We start from the raw sequence: 17,904 nt of genomic DNA on the forward strand, positions 1-17,904 counted from the left end.
CGAACATGCCTTTGCTGTTGCGATAAAATATGAATTGCCTACTTGTATTTTGAATTATGTCAAACTAAAATATTCCCAGTTAAAATTTATTGAAAACTCGACAGAAAAAAATTGCCTGAAACCCATCTTAAAACAACAACAAAATCTAACACATGCTTAAGATCCACTTAAGAATACATTCTAAGTTAAACTCGATTGCCAAAATATTTTGCTCTTAAAATTATTAATTCAACACCATAAAAAATCTCGAGGAATGAAGTCATTTATTATTAACAAATATTATATTTACTGTCGAGTCGAAAATGTTTTTATGTAGCACATGATGACTGTTTTTTAAATAAAGCCACGTGTAGCTTTGTAAGTAGTAGAAGGATGTAATAATCGTTTGGAAATGCTATTCTTTATATTTTGTTTGAATCCTGGTTCCGACCCTAATGTATGGAAGTGAAGCATGGAGTTGGCAAAAGAAGGATGCAAGTAGACTGAATGCAGTCAAAATGCGATTTCTCAGATGAATTTGCGACAAAACAATGTATTAGATGTTCGAATAGTGAAATAAGGAAGGAATGCAAAGCTGAGACAAGCATTATCGATAAAATTACGAAAGGTGTTTCGAGATGGTTTAGACATGTAGAACGAATGAGTGAGGAAAGAACGGTAAAACAAATTTATGAGGCGAATGTAATTAGAAAAAGGAGCAGAGGAAGACCGAGAAAAACTTGGCACGATCAAGTATGCCAAATACTTGAAAGTGGTCAGGTTAGGGCGGGTATGCATGAGGAGATGCATGAACGTGGAAGAGGCGAAGAATGTTTGCAAGGACAGAGTGGTGTGGCGTTCTATTCTCTTTGCCTACCCTTGCGGGGAAGTGGGTGATGGTTAGTCAGTTAGTTAGTTTGTTTGTTTGAATAAGATAATAATAATAACTTTTTTATTGGTTTCTTCAGGCCATGCGCGATGACTGACTTCGAGCGCATCCAGCGCTCCTGCTTGAAGCGCGGAGAGCTTTGGGAGGACCCGGACTTTCCTGCCACACAAGCTTCTGTGTTCTATCATCAGACACCGCCCTTCCAGTTTGTTTGGAAAAGACCCAAGGTAAATTCAATCTTATTTTTTTCGTTGCTTGATAAATTTCTTTTTTTTCTTTAATTAATGTGATAAAATAGTATAATGTCGAACAGAGTCATTAAGGAAGTATTTTTGTCCCATATTTGTGTCTTCGGAAATCTCGGTAATAAGTGATGTAATAAGTGAGGTAATAAGTGATGAAATAGGGTTTTGCGAAAATAATGAGTTATACAACACAATACTTCATTTTTTGACTTGTCGTTTAGGGAATGAAAAAACAATCTTATTACAATCTTTATGGAGTACAGGGGCAATTTTAAAACCCCAAAACACGCTAGCTCGCATCTACTACGTTGAGAAAGTTGGGGCTTGTGCGTAGGGGCACGGGCTTTGCACAACGCGGGCGCTCGCGTACCTTGCCGCCGTCATGAAGTACCTGGCTACCTGGCTGCTAAGTGTTGGAAATGCCCATCAATGCCTCCAGTGACAACAAGAAGACCAGCATCACCCCCGCCATCTGCAGTTGAATATCCACAATGACGGGACCTTAACAAACTGCTCTCCGGCATTAGAGGCGTGCCGCCCAACAGCTTGGCAATGCTCCAGCCCAAGAAGACCGAGAAGAAGGCGCATCAATACGGCGGCTTAACTTTCCTGCCTTCAGACTTGATTGACGACGTTTTTTATTTTCTTTATTTTTTTATCTCTCTTTTTTTATCATACCTGTATAAGCGCCCTTGAGGTAGTTTTTAACGAAAATGGCGCTATATAAATCATCCAAGATTATTTTTATTATTATGCGGAATTCATCGAAAGACATGTCACATTAATTTTTAAGAAATAACGCTATTTACCAAGTAAAACTGATATTCAAAATGAATAGATATGATTACAAAGTGACTGCCAAATCAATTAATGAAATTAATAAATTTTGCAATAAGCTAATACAAATTGATTTTAGGAAGTGATTAAAACATGTTTATAATAATACTGGAGAAGTACGAGTAATTGTAGTCTCTCAAAGAAGTACAGTAGGTGATCGTTAAAGTTCAGGAAGGCAGTTATGTTATCATAATCAATTAATAATACTTGCCGGAAATACAGTTTAAATACTGATGTTGATTTCACACAACGAAATCCGCTTTCCATTAATTACCTATTTTCACTGAAATGTGCGAACCTTCCTCGGGTATTGCATAAATTAAGGTAAAATCAGTCATGCAGTAAGAGCATTCATTTTTTTATAAAATCGGTCCGATAAAAAAATACGATTTAAGTTAGAAATTATGTAAACATACATAAACATTAGGTAAGCCTGGTTCACCCACACGTATGCCTTTCCAAATGTGTGTGGCGGACCATACTGTATTTTCAGAATTGCAACTTGGCAACTCAATTTCGAGAAATCATGGATATATTGTAAAGTACCAACCAGACGACAAAACTGACCGCTAACCTAACTAACTAACCGCTAAATTAACTAACCTTGACCGCTATGATTAATTGTAAATTAATAAAACGCAGACCTTTGGGCACTGGTGTCAAAAGTGTATAATGCATGCAAGGAAAGTAATTTGAAGATGAAGAATGTTAACAATTTCTAAGTTATAGTTTTTTTTTAATATATTTATGTAGATCTTGGTGTAAAGTAGCAGTCAATGGGAAAATTTTGGAACAGGTAGAGGATTTGGTATAATAGTATTGTTCCGCAAAGTGTGTGCCGCGGTACACTGGTGTACCGTGATGATTAGTGGTGCCGTGGAAAAGAGTCTAGTTTTGTGAAAATTGCTCCAAATTTTGATTTCCTGTGCTCAGTTAAGTAGGCTCACATTTCGCATTAAACATAATATGTTAGAAATGCACCTCTTTTCTTTATTTATTTGGTAGGTGTACCTTGAATAGAAAAAAATTAGCGGAACACTGGTATATAGTATGGTAATAAGTATAATAATAATCCCTTTCCACACCCCAATGGTGCATAGGGCACTGCTTCATATAAACGCAGTGTTCTCTATCGATTACATATGAAGGAAAGGTGATCAGCCCTCCACTTCAGGTACCAGTCCAGTGTAATATTGAATAAATATTAGAGTGAAAAAATCTCTTTTATTTATTAAACCCCCCTGGGAATCGAACCCGGGACCTCCAGAACGGTAGGCGAGCATGCTGACCATTACGCTACGGAGGCGGACAGTATAATAGTAACAGAATACCTTATTCTGTTTTTGTTGGCCTTCTAATCAGAAAAACAATATGTCAAAGTGATGTCGGTGGTACTTTCATAGATAAAAATATCACATCATGCTTTACAATTATGACGATATGTGCATAACTTGGCTCGGTTCTCAACTTTATCAGTAGAACTAAGAATAATGATTCAAATTAAAATTATTAGAACCTGCTGTAAACAAATGGAGATAGTAAGAGCTTACCATCAGTTTGTTGTAAAATCGTTAGTGAAAAACAAAATAAGCAGTCAACATTTAAAACCTGCGATAGGCGATATCTTGTGAAATGATTATTCAAAGTAGGTATTGAAATATCTTGGCAAGTGATAAAATAATTTTGTAACTGATGTATGTGCATGCAAAGTAACTTTACTTATAAAATATAACTGTTACGTAAAAAATGCGTACACAAAAATAATTGGAACTGTTACATTTTTGCATAATTACTCAATATTTTCTATCTGGGCCGAATATCGTACATTCTCCAACCAATATTACTGAAAAATATATTTCTTACTGGAGTTTACTTGAACATTCGACAAGCATTTGTTAAACTTTATATTCATGTATGTTAAACTAATATATATATATATATATATATATATATATATATATATATATATATATATATATATATATATATATATATATATATATATATATATATATATATATATGTATATATATATATATCAGCGTGTTTAGGTCGTGCTACCGTGCTGGAGGTCCCAGGTTGGATCCCCAAGGGGGGTGAAAATTAATATTAGTGATATTATACTCTAATATTTATTTAATGTCACTCTGGACTGGTCCCTGGAGCGCAGGAGTGATCACCTTGCATATAAGCAACTTCATATAATTGCTTCATATAAGCAGCGATCAAGATAACACTGCGTCAATACGATGCAGTGCACTATGCACCATTGGGTGCGGATAAGGGGTTAGAAGATACACATGTGCTATCAATATATAAATTACAGTATATTGGCGTCATATCGTGTTATTTTGACAAGCGACTTTTGGGAATCTTGTTTCCATTTTTCGACAATGTCTCGCTTGCTCGACTTGGCCTAGCATCGCGTACAAATTTTTAAATAAAGCCAAGGCCGTCGGCATTTTTTATGCGACGTAATGGCATCGGAGTTAGCCAAGACTGGTCAACGGCTGCCTTACAATGTTTTAATGCTCACAGTAAAAAATGTCGTCATTGAAGTAAATCGGCATAGCATATTTGTAACCATTGTAGTTATACATCAGTAATTACACTTATAAATACGCTATTTCAACTGTGGAATTTCAATTTGAATATAGCACTTAGTTTATATGATGCAGTGCCTTATGCACCATTGGGGTACGGATAAGGGTTTATATAAATATATTTAACATATTATCTAATCCTGTGATTGAGAACCTGGCGCCTTTGGGCCATATGTGACCTCTTAGCTACTCAGATGCCTTCTGCTAACTTGAGCTGATTTTAAAAAATCTGAATTTCTTTATATATAAGTATGTGAAAATTAGCTTCCGGTCCGCAAAACTCAAAAAGTAGTCGATGGATTGACTTCGAAAATTTACGAACGCGACCTTATGTTGAATCAGGTAAACAATTGTGGCTTTTGAAATGGAAACGTTCCCCATCCTTGATCTAATCTATGACAGCAAAATAACAAAATTCATGGATTTCAAACGATAAAGGCATAATGTCTTATACACAAGATTTCCCTAAATAATGTACATAGTAAATCCATATAAAAAATTTACGATATTCATTTGCACATAATCTCTAATCTAAAGTTTTATTCTAATACGCACGTTTTTATATGAATATTAATTTATTTTCAATTTAACTAGACTCAATAACGCGTTGGTGGGTACAGCTAGTTAAAGATAACAACGCACTTATTTAAACATAAATAATACTATTTGAAAATACATTTTTTTTAGATCGTATTTTGGAACCAAAAAGTATTTCGTGATAGTATTTTGTATGAGAAATAAATAACAACTTAATAGTTTTCCGTCATTACTAAATAAAACAAGTAAAGTAGTTTTTTTTTTATAAATGTGAAATAATAAATTGGCCAATTGGATGTGTGGTTCCAACAAAATGGCGCCATGAAACTTTTAGTTATTTTTTTTTTGCGGGAACACCTTTGCAAACGGTTCATCTCTCTTAGGGTCTATCTCGATTGCCCAGCGCGATCGCCAGATTTAGCCTTCTGGGACTATTCCCTGTGGGGCTGGCTACCTTAAAACATTGGTTTATACGAATCGTCCAAAGACCATTAATCAGCTGATGAATAATATTCGTGCTGCATTTCCGACAAAGGCAAAGATATGCTCGTAAAACTTGACAGAAATGTCAAAATTTGACTTCCTCAGCGTATTGACGAGGACGGTGGCAGCCTTCGAGATGTCGTTTTTAAAACCCAGTGAAATAAAACTTAAAATATGCCCCTGTGTACAAACAAAATAATTAAATCCATACTATCAATACTTTTTAAATGCGATGACTGACCATTCTCTGTGAATGTCTTTGCACTGTTCCGCGTCTGTCTGCTGTGCTGGTCGGGGCTGTGGACGTTTGTGTACCGGCCAGCGTCGGGTCGGAGTCGGATCTAGTTGACTAATTGAACTAAATACTAATGCCTTTCACTGCCTAAGCATCGGGGTACTTTTAGAAAATTTGGTGAAGGATTTACAAACCTGTATTTATTTAGATTGGCAGTGACAGGTTTATTGAAAGCTTTTAAATGTAAATTCACAGTAAAAAAGGGATACAATTTTACATTGTTTCACATTTTCAATAAATTTAGCAACTTAGTTTTTTTTTTTAATTCCTAAGCAAGAGCAGATCTGTCAGGAAGCCTAGATGCTTCTGTATCAGATCTGGGCATGCAATACTTTTTGTATTATGATTATTTTTAAAAGGAAGTGACCACGCCCCACTCTGTATTTGGTAAAAATTGTTGCAATTATTTTCTATAATGAAAAAGACTATCATTCCCGTCACCTTACTCTTCACATACGTGGAACATGTACATATCGCTCACTCCTTTCAAGAACGTCATAAATCAAAAATCGTCAATTTTCAGTTGTGCGTGTTTTCGGAATGCCCAGAAAATGTACTATATCCCAGTAAAAGAGGCATATTTTTAACTTAATATTTACCCGCTACAGGGCAGAAAGTGTTGTTTTGCATTTTGAAGAAAAGGTATTATTTAATTATTTTTTTAAATATACAAAATATTTTTCAAATGGAGAAAAAACCTTCAGGTTTACCTAAAAAGATCTGTTGCACAGTAAAAAGTTCAGTAAGTGGCTTGATATTTATTTTTAATACATTGTATTATATTTTTAAACCTTAAAAACGTTCTCCTGAAAAATCAAGTTCTTTGATTTATGACGTTCTTGAAAGGAGTGAGCGATATATTTAACTCACATTTATGCTACCTACATTTCGTGCTCTGTTACCCTCGGATTACCTTCCAGCGTGACTGGAAGTGCAGCATAAGTGCTTACATCATGTCATTTTTTCAACGCTATCATTACAGAGTTCCTACAACATGCATACTTCCACATCATGATTTGTCTTTTCGCATTTTCACCCAACAAGGCGAAAATCAAGCGAATTTGCGAAAAGAAGAAGGGGAAAATATAACCAATTTAACTAATACGAATAATATTATTTTTTGACATCTCAACATAGATGAAGAATCGGCATAGCATATTTGTAACCACTGTAGTTATACATCAGTAATAACACTTATAAATACGCTTCTTCAATTTGAAGATAGCACTGAGTTTATATGATGCAGTGCCCTATGCACCATTGGGTTTAAATTAATATATTTAACATATTATCTAATCCTGCGATTGAGAACCTGGCGCCTTAGGGCCGTATGTGACCTCTTAGCTTACAAATCTGAATTATCTCCAATTATAGAAGTTATTTTTCATATATTTTTTGACATTTCAATATAGATGAAGAAGAATATAAAAGTCTGGACATTTATAGGGCTTACGACCGTAATAGGCTGGTTTGAGTTATCACCTTACACACGAGTTCAATTCTACCAATAGATGTCTCTAGTGAAATTCTAGTGATTCAAGCACTATGTTTCGAAAAAGATATAGAAATTAACCATAGATATAGAAGTTCCAAGAATTTGAGTAGTGTGGTTGTCAATCATGGGTTAATTGGCGAATGGTAAATTTATCACTTTAACCAGCCTGTGACGGTTGGAAGTCCCGTAAATGCCCAGACTTCCATATTCTTCTACATCTTTGATGAGATGTCAAAAAATAATACGATAATATTCGGTATGCCGGCACTGGTGTACTTCTTTTCACACGCGGTCGATGAACGAGGGGGGTTAGGAGAAGAATATGCATAGCATTAGCACAGATTCACAACTGGAGGGTTAGCGGATTAATGAGCATAATGTTAGCGCGGTCGTCATACATACATAGGTAAATATCGCGCTATTCTATAAGACAACGATGCTATTATACTTGTGTGCAAGTCCCACCATTTCCGTTTTACTTTATACTAGTACCAAAGATAAAAATTCCGATCAATGAAGAATCTCGTTGAACACGAATGAACTGTGTATCGACGGATATCAACGTGCGACGACGGATATCTTAATTATTTTATTTCCTAATATTTTTTTATTAATTCATACTGGAGATATACAATCAAATGTGTAAAATTATTTTAATGTCATACTTACAAATAACTTAAAGCAATCTATTTGCGTTACACCATTTCGTATATTAGTTATATAGACGATTCTTTTAGGATATGTTATTCCCCATAAACGTATCTTTATCCAAGAAAAATTATGAACCCATGTCGTTTCACAACTAATCACTCATGCAAGGTCTAGTCGAAATATTTCAAAGTAACCTAATATTTTTCTGTATTTACAATCGGGAAGACTATTCGTCCGATACGACTAGTTTTAACATAAAATCAATATTTAGTCATTCTTCCAATTGATTTAATGCAATCATAAGTGATGATTAAGTGTTAAAAAATCAATCCCAATACCTATAAGGATATATTTATATATATATATATATATATATATATATATATATATATATATATATATATATATATATATATGTATATATATATATATATATATATATATATATATATGTATATATATGTGTATATATATATATGTATATATATATATATATATATATATATATATATATATATATATATATATATATATATATATATAAATATATATATATATATATATATATAAATATAGGTAATAGAAACGAAGTATTTATGAAAAAGGCTATGAAACTCTGTGGATTTACAATTTTCATCATTATACGACCTGTCATCAGCTGGGTTAAGTGATCATTTTATACTTTTGTTTAACAATTGTTTAATAACGTCATAAATCAAAAATCGTAAATTTTCAGTTATGCATGTTTTCGGAATGCCCAGAAAATGCATTATATCCCAGCAAAAGCGGCATATTTTTAACTTAACATTACCCGCTACATGGCAGAAAGTGCTGTTTTTGCATTTTGAAGAAAAGGTATTGTTTAATTTTTTTTTTTTAAATATACTAAATATTTTTTAAATGGAGAAAAAAACATTCAGGTTTTACTTTAAAAGATCTGTTGCACAGTAAAAAGTTCAATAAGTGGCTTTACATTTATTTTTAATACATTTCATTAAATGTATTTTAAACTTTAAAAACGATCTCCTTAAAAAAAAAATTGATATATGACGTTGTTGAAAGCAGTGAGCGATATTATAAATAAGCAGAAATTGTTTTTTTTACTTATTTAAGCCCTAATAACTCTACATAATGGTAAGCACTGTTACGTATACTGATAAAGTAAATACGTACGTATTTGAATATCGACCCTTCCCTAAAAAAATATCGTAAACGCCAGATCGGTTATGATGTTTTTGAGAATCATCTTGAGAGGAGGGTACTTAAAATTGCTTTTTTCCCAAGATCATAAATATTTTATATTTATTTAAACAAACCTGTATTTTATTTTGTTTATTAAAAGCATACTTTGTGGTATGGTAATAAAACACTCTCTTTATCAACCATTGTTTACTTTTGTAATACCACTTTTATAAACACTTATTTGTGACTATCGGTTTTGGAAAATTATTCCATCATCAGATCATTAAAATATTTATGGATAAAGATATTATGGTCTGACATTTCGCTCACTCCTTTCAAGAACGTCATAAATCAAAATACTTGATTTTTCAGGAGAACGTTTTTAAAGTTTAAACATATAATACAATGTATTAAAAATAAATATCAAGCCACTTTTTGAACTTTTTACCGTGCAACAGATCTTTTTAGGTAAAACCTGAAGGTTTTTTCTCCATTTGAAAAATATTTATTATATTTAAAAAAAAAAAACAATAACTTTTCTTCAAAATGCAAAAACAACACTTTCTGCCCTGTAGCGGGTAAATATTAAGTTAAAAATATGCCACTTTTGCTGGGATATAGTACATTTTCTGGGCATTCCGAAAATATGCACAGCTGAAAATTTACGAATTTTGATTTATGACGTTCTTGAAAGGAGTGAGCGATTTGTACAAAAATAAAAATTTTGAAAGAGTGAATGACGACAAATGAATCGCAATGGGAATATTTTCAAAAGTGGACTTTAAAGTGGAAGTTAAATTCAGTTGGTTATTTACTATCGGTAATTCTTTATTGATTGCTTGACTTATTTCTTATTTTTCTAGGTATTTGCCCAAGTAGCGTAAACGATTTTTTGCTGGGAAAGAATTGATATTCTAAAAACTTGTTTTTTTTTAATAAAAATGCTTATGCTAACGTAAATTTACATTTTTCTTATTGTGTAAATACTATATTTATTTAGATTTCAACAAATAAATCATCTTTAAAATTGTGATATCTATCAGATTGGAATGATGTATTGCCACGCGAGTAATCATATTGGTATGTTATCGTAACGGTGTAATGTCGTGAGTGATGAAGAGTGAATCGATCGACTTGAATACCAATTCCTATGGCGAGAATCGAATGATGTATTGCCACGCGAGTAATCATATTGGTATGTTATCGTAACGGTGTAATGTCGTGAGTGATGAAGAGTGAATCGATCGACTTGAATACCAATTCCTATGGCGAGAATCGAGATGATTTGTAATAGATATTATTACGGTAAATCGGCTCCCTCGAAAATGAACTTTTTTTATTTTACTTACAAAACGATGTATACCATCCATTTTTTTATGTCTTGTAAAACAAATGATAACCATTGATTAATTTTTTTAGTTTTACTATTTTTTGACATGTCATCATGTTTTCAGTGGTGTACAGACTTACGGCTTAGCCCTGTGTTAAAGAAAAAAACAGTACTTATATACAATAGACAAAATAAATTATTTTCTTTCAAAGCAACAAAAAAAATATATATTTGAGCTTTTTATGATATAATAAATGATCAAGTATTAATATCCTATGAAATGCTAAAATACTGTGAAAGTATTATTTAATAAATATAATATTAATATACTAAGAAAGAAAACCAATAGAAATATGTATATTTTTAAATAGTCAATTCCTAAAGAGCAGTACTTCGTAGTTGGTGAAAAAAACTCTGGTTTAAATTTGGCCTTACGTATTTACGTGGGCACTCATTTAACGGGATTCAGTCTGAACTCTATTTTTCCACGTTACTGACTCGTAATATGACGAGGCCGTTTTACTAAATCTCTGTCCCCGCAAGCATATACTAGACGGTGAGCTTACTGACAACTCGCACAAAGAAGGTGAAGACCGTTACCTAAATGACTTTACGTGCTCCACATAGATAGCAATAAAGTTCTAAAATAATCTGAGGTACTTAGTCAACGACCCGTGTGTAAAAATTCAAAAATCTAAATTTTGAAGGTTTACTATAATTAGTTTCGATAGTTACCAATAATATGAATATTATGAACCCACACAAGTACTTACAATTATTACAATATTATAAATACTAGTATCTACGATGGTCGAATTTATCTGCTCACGAAGTTAACTCACAATTTTTTCTGTGCATAAATTATTCACTTTTTTTTATAATGTGTAAAAATAAAAACACCAGAGGACCGCTGACGAGCATTGACCGACTGTACGGGCGAACTTGGATGAAAAGAACAAAAAAATTGACCTGAAATGCACGGATTATGTCGTTATAAAGATCTATGATTAATTTGATTCACCTCTATCGTAATACTATAGAAGTTGAAATTTAAACTTTTGGTAGAAAATTTTATCGCAGAATAGGTTTTATTGCATCATTATATGTTCTTTATTATTTTTAAAAAAAATTCTAAGCATATTTTGTTCGGAATCATCGGAATTATTTACGTGCTGAAAAATCAGTATGTTGTGTAATCAGGTCGTGTGCGGAATAATCAAGTGCATAAAAATACTGAACTTCACGTACATATCATGGACACGCTAAGATAACAAACCAAGGAAGACACTCAGCAAAATTGAACGTTTTATAAATTCAGAAAACGTGCTTTTTAATCAAGAAAAAAACATTTGAGAATACTCCGTAAAAACTCAGAATTTTCTTTAAGAACGGTTGAGCAGAGTAAGGATTTGAATCGCGTAATACCTAGATTAATAGCTATCCTTTTCTGCTTAATTCTCACCCGATAATTCATGTAAATTTGATAGCTTAAGGTGTGAATCTAGTGTGCTATATTACATTCATATACGATGGAAAAAATCACCTACATTTATGCAAGAGAGCACTAGAGATCGATCTTGATACTTGAGATTTTATTCACAATAGCTCTAACCGCCTGTCCGCCTCCGTAGTGTAATGGTCAGCATGCTCACCTACCGTTCTGGAGGTCCCGAGTTCGATTCCCAAGGGGGGTAAAAATAAATATAAGTGATTTTTTCACTGTAATATTTATTCAATATTACCATGGACTGGTACCTGAAGCAGAGGGCTGATCACCTTTTCTTCATGTGTAAAACGATCATGATAACACTGCGTTTATAAGACACAGAGCCCTATGCACCATTGGGGTGCGGATAAGGGTTTATTATTATAGCTCTAACCACTACACTGCGGAAGGGGAAGAAACCATTTAGCCTGCAAAACCTGCACACTGGGATCTACCCACATCATTTTTGTATGACCCGTTATTGTCACCAAAAATCAAAGTCCGAATTTTTATGAAAATCATTGTAAAAATTAACGCTATTTAGAAAGTTAAACTTAAATTTTTAAGTTTTTTTTTGTTCCAAATACATTTTGATTCAAAATTACTCTCCCAGATTAAATCGATGATATTTTTTTTAAATAAAGTTATATTATTTTCATGACTGAGTTCATTGAACGCCACAAAAAAGTGGTGCATACATATATACTTTTAAATATCAACAACTCGTATTTATTACAAATATTGTATTTTTATATCAATCACAAATTGACATAAATTTTTAGACTGTTATATTACTTATCTTTCTTTCTTCGCTCTCTCTCTTTATTTCTTAAATCTTAACCGGAATAATGAAATACGGTTTTTTATAAATAAATAATAGACTGATGTCATCAAGTCTCGAAGCTGTTTCGGAACGGTTTAAAGACAGCTGCTGTTGGAGGTAAATTCTGATACCGAAGCAATTATTATTATTCGCCATAAACTGTGATCCGTGAACTGTATGCTGAGAATAGCTACGTGCGAGTGCCACCGGGCTCAATGACTTTTGATTCGTCATCACTATACCGAATATAAACGGTTTAATTTTTTGTAAATGTTGCTATTCGAAATAGTCTATTCTTCTTCGTCATCGTGTCAGCAAGAAAACCCTTACGTAACGGCTGCTCAATAACAGGAGAGTCCAACTATGCAACGACTGCCGTCCTTGCGGTGTGCTTGGCAGACATGCCGGAGAGCTGTACAGCTGATCTCTAGCTCACTCCCATTGCTCCAGGAAGCTCGAATAAACAAGGTATCACGCCACTGCACTCCTCTGTTGAAAGACTTTCTCGTTTGCCCTGGATATGATGGAGTCTCGCGAAGACTTTCTCTCGCCATAGGGGTGCGTTCTGGATTTCTATGGAATTCAGTCACGAAAACAACTCAAAAGTAATCTTTTTTTTCCTCATCATATTAGCTATATCCAACTGATTTTGAGCAACATTTATCAGTCACATAACATTCCAGGGACAATACATATGCCTGCTCATTAATCATTGACGCAATCGTGAATCGATACCAAGATCACTTGCTTAATATTTAGCTCACCAGCTTCTAATATGAAGTGGTACCACGAGTGACTTTAAATGAAATTAAATACGAAACAAACCAAAAAAATAATTTCACGGGATTCCTGTACTTCTTAAACTGCAAAACGTGTAACACTCTCCTTATCATTCATCGTTCACTTTGTGTAATACCACTTTTATACAAAGTAAACGATGAATTAATTCTTACACAATTTGAACGATGAATAATAAGGAGTGTTATATTACCATACCACAAATTTAACAATGCTTTTAGGATACAAAATTATTATTTTTCTAAACTTAAATTTTATAAAAATTTTCATAAAATCACAAATAATAATTTAATTTATAATAATTAATTAATTAATAAAAAATTAATAATCAATCATCTACGTTTAAATTCTTAATATATAATTGGCCGTACCTATGTGTTTTATCGATTTTTTAATGACAATCTGAATTCAAGTACCGTTTTAAATTATAATTAAATCGGCGCATCCGCTTAGCTGCATTTGAGTAACAATCAGAATACAAAGCAGGTGACTTGAAGGAAGTGACTCAAGAAAAGTATCGCATTTACGGGGCGTGTTCTTGGGATAAAATAAACAAAAAAAATAAGATAAAAATATATATTTATTCTATCAGGCACTGGATAATTAACTGGATCCGTAAGGACGATATATTAAGGCGTTTATTTTATTCAAGTGGAGAAAACCACTTGGCTTCACAAAGCTCCTAATTGATGAAATTATCTGTCAGTTCAAAACTGAGATACGAACGGGAAAAACATTACATAAATATTAATGCAATATGGATGTTTAATAATGCACAGAATAAGGAATGGTACAAATATATCGAAATCTTCTAGTTCACAACCATGATACACGATTTACCCACAACGAAGGTTTGATAGTCTCAAGAATTAACAATAAATCCGGTAGTCGAAATATATCTTTCCAAACATTTTTAATTTGTTGCTAACGGAGGTTAGAGGTCAAAATAAAATATGAAACAAAGGCAAAATAAAGTAGTGGGTAAATGATCAAGAGTTAATTCTATGATAATTGTTTTAGTATTTTTTTTCTCTCTTTTGTGTGTGTATATTAGGTTAAAATGGATCAAAATAATAAAAAAATGTATGAAAAAAGAACTTCACCGACAAGACACACAAAGTTGCTTGGTGGGTCTTTGCAAAAAATAATTGTTTATAACTGTTCAACCATAAAAAAATAAGTCATGTATATTTTGTCGTTTGATGTGTATATTAAGTATTTTTCAGTATTATTAATTATTATGTATTTTGGATAGTACAAAACACCTCCCCCTCCCCCCACCACCCGTGAGCCCCTTGTTAAAAAATTAGCAGCCCACCCCTGTGTATGTATATATGTACTAGTTGTTGTTTTATTATATAAAATGCAGTAACACCAAGAATCTCAATACATACTTAAATCCATACAAACATAATAATTTTACAAAAGAAATATCTATGATAAAAATATGCCGCAAAAGCGGCATATTTTTAACTTAATATTTACCCGCTACAGGGCAGAAAGTGTTGTTTTTGCATTTTGAAGAAAAGGTATTGTTTAATTATTTTTTTTAAATATACTAAATATTTTTCATATGGAGAAATGACCTTTAGGTTTTACCTAAAATGATATGTTACACAGTAAAAAGTTCCATGAGTGGATTGATATTTGTTTTTAATACATTGTATTATATTTTTAAACTTTAAAAATGTTTTCCTGAAAAATCAAGTTTTTTGATTTATGACGTTCTTGAAAGGAGTGAGCGATATATACATTACATTTTGATAAGAATAAGTAATTTAATATCTTGGTTATCTTGATTGTTATTACGCGAAGGCAAAGTGACCAGTCCTGCAATTCTGGTGTAAGTTCAATGTGATATATAATATTTAATCGAGTGTATTCCTCTGCAGTGTAACGGTTTACGCGTGTGGCTACCATGCTGAGTGTCGCAAATTCGATTCCCAGGAGATAATTAATGCAATTGTTATTTTATAGATTTATATTTTATATTAAATCTGATTTAGTAGTTGAATTTAAAAATAAAATAAACAATCCTCGTGTTGAGTCAATGCGCTTGGATGTTACGTTTGTCATTATTTCATTAAATTAATCGAATCGCTGCAGTCAATGAAATTTGTCTTACGTAGACGCTATAATATGGTGGGCAAGTCGAGGTTATACTCAGTATATGCTATATACTAGGGATGGCAAACGAGCGACCCGCGGGTCACGCAATGAGCCGCCTGAGAAATCATTTATCCCACTCGAACTTTTAGATATGATTATTTTTTAAAGCTTTCGTATAATAAATAATAACAAGGCGCCATCTTGGTAAAAAAATTGATTGAAATATCGAATTAAGTTAGAAAAAAACATGAAAAATTGTGAACAAATCAATGGGGGTTGAAAATATAATATTCCGTGGAATTCTTTCAAGCACATTTGAAAAAGTTAAAAGATTAGTTACTACGCTTTTAACTATATCCGGATCGATATATGCTTGCGAGCAGTTATTTTCGTAAATGAATTTTATGAAATAATGACTACGAAATCGACTAAGAGTGAAAAAATTATTGCTGCATGAACAAGATTAAACACCATTTACTACGAAAGTCGCATAAAAAATATAAACAACAGATTTTCCATAAAACGATAATATCGTGTAATGGAAAATCTGTTGCATTTATTATGAGTACTGTTCATTTTATATAGCACAAAAGTTATGACCCAATGTGACAATAAGAGTTCGATTTATGGCATTCCATCACTTTTTTCCAGAACTTCCGGCAATAGATTCTCGCATTCTTGGCGGATATTCTCTTTGAAGGCTTCGACAGTCTAAAGTTTGTTGACATAGACACGAGATTAGGCGACCCACAGCAATGCAGCCCACAGAATATCGGTTATGGCTCGTGTACTATATACCGTTACCCCACCCTGTTGGAACCACATGTTTTCCAATTTTAATTCATCCAATTGAGGAAGGATAAAGTCGATGCATGTTGACTGTTGCATGTTCTCGAAAATGTTGAGTAATGGCTCTGTAGCGCTAGGAGTCCACAGAAGTCATTTGGCCCACTGCGTTATCGAAAAAATAAGGCCAACGAAGTGACGCCTCCAGCGTAAACATCACACCTTGCAGTGCCTTTGAGCGAAAATAATGGCTCTTCGTAGATTAAACGCAGATTTTCAATGCCCCAAAAGCGACAATTCTGCTTATTCGCATATCCACAGAGATGGAAATGGGCCTCGTCGCTAATGATGATTTTCGAAATAAAGTTGTATTTATGGTCGAGATTTAGGATGGCTTGAGCGTAGGTTACACGCGTTCTGAAGTATTTTACGTGTAAATTTTAAAGCTGTCATAAAGTTTCTAAATTTGTTAATAAAGCCTTTAGTTATTTTTGCTTACATTGCTTAACCTATGTGACTCGGAAAACGGATTATAAAAAATATGTATTTTACCCACTTGTGAAATAGGTTCACCATCCCTGCTATACACCATCACTTAGGATTCTTAACTAAGACAGGAAAAAAATATTTTATAATATTTGGTTAAATAAATACTCTGGGCATATTGCCAGAAAGAACGAAGCGTCTCAAGAAGCCGTGCTTCATGGAAAAAAGGTTGAGGGTCAATAGCAAAAGGATGCTTTGAACTAAGATGTGCTGACCAAATAAAGGGGAGTCAACGGGCTTTTCTTTATACCCTACTCTCAAGTTGACCCAAAATCGGGATAAATAGAGGCGAATTGTGCAGCAAGACTATGACGTTCAGTATATACATTATCTACACAAGTAAGGGGATGACGGAGAAATTAAAATGTTCTCTTAATTCGATTATAAAATAAATGTTGTCCCCTCGTAAACATACTCAAAAAATGTGATAATTCCATTTCATCACAAACCATCGACATATTTTAAAAATGAAATTTACACAAACTGTTCGTTGAATTGTGCCTTTAATATGAAAACATAAAGAGTAATTCACTCTGTTATTCTTATAGTATGTAAATATGAATAATATTTTAAGTAATTTAGTTAAGCGGAGGAGTTTCTTGCCTACATGAAAATCATGGAATCAAAAGGTATATATGGAAATTAACATGTTGGCTAAGGTTATAAGGTAACAGTTGGTTTTTATCTGGTTCCTTTAGTTACGAAACCTAGGCCAAAGTCCCAATAAGGACTACTTGGAGGCTCAATGTGTGGGCACTTGCTATCACTCAGACGTAATATATTGTATAGATATGATATTATAATGTGATTCATATTCAAATTCGTTATAT

At 33.0% G+C, this 17,904-nt stretch overlaps 1 protein-coding gene across 3 annotated transcripts in view; it reads left to right on the forward strand.

Moving 5' to 3' along the window:
- CalpC (calpain C) overlaps positions 1-17,904 on the forward strand; it is a 47,805-nt gene that overhangs the window by 8,242 nt on the left and 21,659 nt on the right. For all 3 annotated transcript variants that reach the window (XM_088266102.1, XM_088266103.1, XM_088266104.1), the window contains one exon: positions 948-1,095. In XM_088266102.1, coding sequence (XP_088122228.1) covers positions 958-1,095 — 138 coding nt within the window. In that variant the 5' untranslated portion in view covers positions 948-957. The remainder of the gene's footprint in view (positions 1-947; positions 1,096-17,904) is intronic.

Source organism: Brachycentrus maculatus, unplaced genomic scaffold (genome assembly GCF_059751285.1).
Source record: "Brachycentrus maculatus isolate JH-2025_06_01 unplaced genomic scaffold, ASM5975128v1 h1tg000261l, whole genome shotgun sequence".
Taxonomy (NCBI): Eukaryota; Metazoa; Arthropoda; class Insecta; order Trichoptera; family Brachycentridae; genus Brachycentrus; species Brachycentrus maculatus.